The 6,000-nt window shown below is 36.5% G+C and overlaps 1 protein-coding gene across 1 annotated transcript in view; it reads right to left on the bottom strand.

Moving 5' to 3' along the window:
- Nucleotides 1–1,372: 1,372 nt before the first annotated feature.
- MOSMO (modulator of smoothened) overlaps nucleotides 1,373–6,000 on the bottom strand; it is a 73,674-nt gene continuing 69,046 nt past the window's right edge. The window contains exon 3 of the mRNA XM_023225010.3: nucleotides 1,373–1,770. Within this exon, the coding sequence (XP_023080778.1) occupies nucleotides 1,586–1,770 (185 nt within the window). The 3' untranslated portion in view covers nucleotides 1,373–1,585. The remainder of the gene's footprint in view (nucleotides 1,771–6,000) is intronic.

Genomic DNA, 6,000 nt, shown 5'->3' with positions numbered 1-6,000 from the left:
GAGGAGAAACTTAGCTCCACTGCCATGAAACACCCTCCAGTCCCACATTTCAAACAGGAGATTATCCATAGTGTTCACCAGGAAAAACAAGCATTGATGCGAAGGCATGGAGATGTGGAGAAGAGAAATACTGTATTTTAAAACTGTGAGTTCAAGGGTTAGCTGCGATACTTCTTTTAGGGAAGAACTTAAAGCTGTGGGTTTAGTACAGCCCTTTAAAGTAAATGCAAAAATATCAGTTTTTAGCAAACAAAGGCATATAACATATAAAGAAAATATTGTATTGCTCAGGTTTTGGTAAAGACGTATTAATAATGCCTACAGATGAAAATAATGAAATTAGTGCTGTAAGTAGCCAAAATAGCCAGATATTTACTAGTGAACTTCGTATTTATGTAAAGTTGTGTACCTGAACATATAAAATGCATTATTAATGTAACAGACTGAGCCAGTAGAAAAAGAATCTCTGTACAATAGACAACAGTTGCCAATAATTTAAATAGTGTCAGATTCCCCAAATTATAAGGTTTGACATGATCTTACCTTCTGCTATCATATACAAATAAATTAACCCTACAAAGAATTTTTAGCTTAACTTAAAATCGCACCTAGAAAGGTATGGGATTGTTTGTACCTATTACAAAAACCTGTTAAAATCAAGGGCTGCTACAAAGAATGAGGTAAACTGAAGACTCTCTCCACTACACAGCCTTCAGATAAATGGCTTTTTTTTCTATTGGGTTCTAGGTTTGCACACCACAGTGTTTTGCTAGCAAAGCATTCAGAATTCTCTTCCAGGAACTGTTTGCATGTGTGTGTATATAAATTTACACACACATACACACACACACATATATACACACTGTATACTGCATCAGCAAAATATATATATTATATATATTTATATAAATATAAGGAAGATTTCCCCCACCCACCCACCCAAAACATGTGTCTTAGTGTTTGATTTTTTTTTTTTTTTGTACACAGAGAAGAGGGAATTTCAGAATTTTTACATACATTTTAGCAAACAAGTTTTGATCTATTGGCTTCTTGGTGCAGTAATGCAACGGCAATCCATTCTGGTGCCAAAGGCTCATACTATTACAAGGAAGTTGTGAACACTAATTTCTTAGGAGGTGAGGCCAGCCCCACATGAACTTCTCTTGCATCCCTCTGGTCCACCATGATACATAAATACTTAGACTGTTTTTTTCCTCTAATGAATCATTAGACATTAAAAACGGAACAATAGAGTCACAAAGGGCCACATGCTTTTCGGTATAAAGCATTCTCCTTCTCTAGGTTGCTATCACAGTGCAGACCTGACTGCCTGAATATGCTCAGGAGATTTAGTCAATATTGTCTGTATTTGGTTATGGAAAAGGCTCTCCTTTTTTTTTTTTTTTTTAAATCCAAAGTGCATAGTGAGAACAAATCAAAGTTTTTGTTTTTTTTCCTTCTCAGCATCAGTTTCATCTGAGCATGTTCCCATGAGAGAGCTGCTCAGATGCCTCGCCTTTGTCCTCTCCACCCTCCAAAAATAATAAAATAAAAAATAATAAGAGTCAAGCAATTTAGACATTCATCAGCCTGGTAAACAAACTTTGCCAGCAAATAGAAGTCCTACTATTGTAAAGAAAATTGATAAGACAAAAAGTACATATGATGACCCAACTACTGTGTTGTTGGGTAATTTATAAGGTTGACCTCCGACTTCATTGATGTAAAATCCTATTGGAAATATTAGGGCAGCCATACAGAAAAGGATCACTGTAAAACAAACCAAAACACAACATTAGTAACATGGTTTGGTGATCTGAAAAAACAATGAAAATTTGGCACAAAGGAAGCTTATAAGAAGGGTTGGCCAAACCTGTTAAAACATGGGCCACTTGTTAAAAATTTGTATATATTACAGGTCACATAGTATCCCTGAAGCCTAGCAATACAGTAAAAGCTAGGTTAGCCTTTTATGTAAGTTTTAGGACCATTCTGAATATCAGGATTAAGAAAGTCCTTCTCCAAACCTAACAAATCCTCACAAATATGATTCCTAGCCATTTACAATAGTAATTAAGGGCACTAGCTAGAGTCAGATAGGCGCTCAATTCCAGCTCCACTGCCTACTAGCGGTGTAATCTTAAGCCTCTGGTTCCCTTCTGAAAATGGGGGAAATACTAGAAGGCTAAATAAAGTAATGTCTAGTCCCTGACACAGTGCCAGGTAATAGTAAGTGCTGAATGAGTGCTGCATACCATTATCACCATAGTTACTATTTTGACAATTCTCTGTTCCTCTCTGTGTTAGGCAGAAGGAATTGGAGAAAAGGTATATAGAAATAAGCACCACTTATCTTACTCTGATTTAAAATCAGCTAGTAGAGGCCGGGCATGGTGGTTCATAACTGTAATCCCAGCACTTTGGGAGGCCGAGGCGGGCGGATTACCTGAGGTCATGAGTTTGAGACCAGCCTGGCCAACATGGTGAAACTCCATCTCTACTAATAATACAAAAATTAGGTGTAGAGGTGCAGGCCTGTAATCCCAGCTATTCAGGAGGCTGAGGCAGGAGAATCATTTGAACTTGGGTGGTAGAGGTTGCAGTGAGCCGAGACTGCGCAACTGCACTCCAGCCTGGGTGACAGAGTGAGACTATGTCTCAATACAAAAATAAATAAATAAAAATAAAATAAAACCAGCTAGTAGAAAGAACCTCAGATCTCTGGGATGATTAGCAAATTGTCAGAGTGGTTATCTCTTATCATGGATAATATTCCAAAAAACAAAGAAGGTAGGTAACCTTCTTTGAGTTTTGCATGTAAACACAAAGGAGTATATTATTTGTTAAAATGTTTTAAAAAGGATATCAGAAAACCCAGTATCTGGGTAAAAGTGATTCCACAGTCCAGTGTTTGAGCAAATGGCCTGCTCCCCTGTGCTACCAAAGAAATGGTCTTCTTAGTGAACACAAACTATTTACAGATAGGCTAGCTTTTCAAAGAAAATATTTTTGCTTTTTGAAAGCGTATTGCTCAAATGTTCATTGTCCTTCAACTTTTTCTGGCAGAAATACTTCTTCAGTGTAATGTGAGGACAGATTACTAGTCACTGTACATGAAGAGTTGAAGCTTTCATTATTAACTGAATGAGTTTTCACCTCCAGGTGAAAACTATCCCCCAGAAATACTAACAGAGCCCTGGATAAACACTTCAGCTGACACTCGTCTCTACATTTTTTTGTGTGTTAACCAATCAACAAAACTTTCTGAGTTTTAAAAAAAGTCAATTAGGAACCCTTTCCAGAAGGAGTAACTCCAGCAATACAATGAAAAATAGTATTTGCTTAAGTAATACATCAGCTTAAGAAACAACAGCACTCTTACTTGCACCATTTAGGTAGATTATTTTATGTTATACAGACATATAACATATACAGACATAAAGCTTATTTTGGGCAAATGACCACATCAAATAATATTGTATAAGCAAACTTGAATTTTTTTAGATGCCTACTATAGAACAAATGAAAAATTCAGGCATTACATTTTAAAGCTTTTAGCCTTTTTGTTGCATAGTCAGCAATAAATAACTATTAATGCTGCCAATGTCCACTTGTCAGTGTGGTCTGTCACCAATTTGTAATGGTTCTACGGCTTAATATGGTCTGGTGAGTAAAATGAAACCAAAATTTAGGTAACTATATGCAATCTAATTAGAAAAACAATAGGGCAAAATTATTGTTGTAAAACAATTTTTTTCTTAATGTTGACTAATCTCAAGAAACAAGTAGTTTAGAAAAGTACTTTAGGAATATGCAGATGTTAAATTTGTTCATTGTGTTAACATGCCAACTTTGTTCCTATCATTTCCTATTTTCTACTATAAAGAAGATCTATCCTTTATAATGGAGTAATCATTTTGCAACTATAGAATTTAACAGTTTCAATAGTTAAATATTTTCCAAATTTGTTAGAAAAGGCTTAATTACATTTTAAGGGAAGAACGAAGTCCCTGTTTAACCTTAGTTTTAAACCAAAGGAAGCAGGCTCTCTATACTTCCTACGAGCAGATTTAATGCAGGTGGATGAGTTTTTCTTTTAAGCTACTGTGAAGTATTAAGTCACTTTAGATCTTAAAATATTATTAATGTTGATAATATCAACCTTTGAAGGCTGAGCTTTGGATCCTAAATAAGCTTGTAAAGACACAATTTTCATATCCTCCATGGCACAGATTTTTTGGCAGCGAGAGTCAGAAATCAGGTGCACTGTTAGATGAGGTTGGAAATTAGGGTGGCAAAGGAAAGAGCAAAGGCCAGACTTGAAGAACAGGATGACTCATCTTGGTTTCTCTTGCCCCCATAGGGAACCCCCATCACGTGGGGGCTCTTCTCTGAGACATATTTCTTCTCTGAGACATATTTCTCCACTGTGCACGGCCATCAGAAGATATCAACCTCATGTTATTATGAAAACTATAGCTTAACTGGAATAGAAATACATACAATATAGTACATTTTTCAGGGGCGGAGTGGAAACACTAGGGGACGCCCAATTCCTCTCAGAACTGCCACCCCAGCCACTGGTTCTGGTACCAAAAACAATGTATTTAAGGAAGCTAAAAGCAAGGCAGCTCTATGCTTGCTTAAATGAAATTAACTCAAAGATATATTAAGTTTAAAAACCAAGATATAGAATAGTAGAAAAAATTTTATATAAATACGTATGTATGAAACACACACTTACAGATATGTTTCTATGCATTGAATACCTCTAGTAGGAAACCCCAGAAACTGGTAAAAATGGTTGCCTCCAGGAAAGGGGTTAATGGGATGGCTGGGTGACGGGGCCAAATATGATTTCACATGGTTACCCTTTCACAGATTTTGATTTATGCATCATATGCACATATTATTTCAAAAAGTTAAATTATTTAAAAAATAAAGGAAAAAATACATTGCATTTGGGGGCAACTATACATACTTAAATATTCTCTGTTTAAGGGGAATGGAAAACAAAGATAATCCTAGTTCTTTCCCTTCACTGGGTCATAAGAATCTATAGCTCATGAGAGCATTTAACATTTCGACTCACACTACCTTGCTAAATCATATTTTAGGTTTTTGGTATTCAAGGCATATGCATTCCCAAATTTCAACTAAATCCAGAAACTAAATCCTTCTTTGATATTATTTTACTTCTTGAAGAGTGATTTCTATCTGGATTAGCGAATCTGTGAGTAAAAGATAAAGAAGCAGATTCTCTTTAAATTTCTCATCAATATCCTTAACTTTAGCGGCACTGTTTCTATGATTGCTTCTGGACCCTCTCTCCAGAAAAGAATTGTCACAGGAGGTCTGTTTGACAGGGAAAAGGTCACCAACTTGTTTCACTCTGCTTAACAAGGATGGAGAAACTTTTTTATACCAAAGGCAACTTGATCTAAATTTAAAAATTAAGGGCAATATAGATAAACAGAACCAGAAACAAACACATTCAAGAGTATAAATTTCAGAGAATACAGGAAGAAACAGAGGCTCATGAAGGAATATCACTCTCCTGCAGCCTTTAAGGATAAACTGAGTTTTAACATTAATAGGGATACATGGGATTATCCCTTACCCCAATTATACACGTTCTAAAAGAAAATATCAAGAGAAAGTCAGCTGTTATATTTATTTTTAAAAACGTATGCAAACCTGAGATTATTTTAAGGCACTGAATTAAAAGTCTCATTTGCATAGGTACTGTTCTCCTGTTTCTTTTTTTTTTTTTTTTGAGGCGAAGTCTCACTCCGTCGCCCAGGCTGGAGTGCAGTGGCCGGATCTCAGCTCACTGCAAGCTCTGCCTCCCGGGTTCCCGCCATTCTCCTGCCTCAGCCTCCCAAGTAGCTGGCACTACAGGCGCCCGCCACCTCGCCCGGCTAGTTTTTTGTATTTTTTAGTAGAGACGGGGTTTCACCGTGTTCGCCAGGATGGTCTCAATCTCCTGACCTCGTGATC

The sequence above is a fragment of the Piliocolobus tephrosceles genome, chromosome 17 (assembly GCF_002776525.5).
Source record: "Piliocolobus tephrosceles isolate RC106 chromosome 17, ASM277652v3, whole genome shotgun sequence".
NCBI lineage: Eukaryota > Metazoa > Chordata > Mammalia > Primates > Cercopithecidae > Piliocolobus > Piliocolobus tephrosceles.
This window is presented reverse-complemented; position numbering and strand designations above follow the sequence as displayed.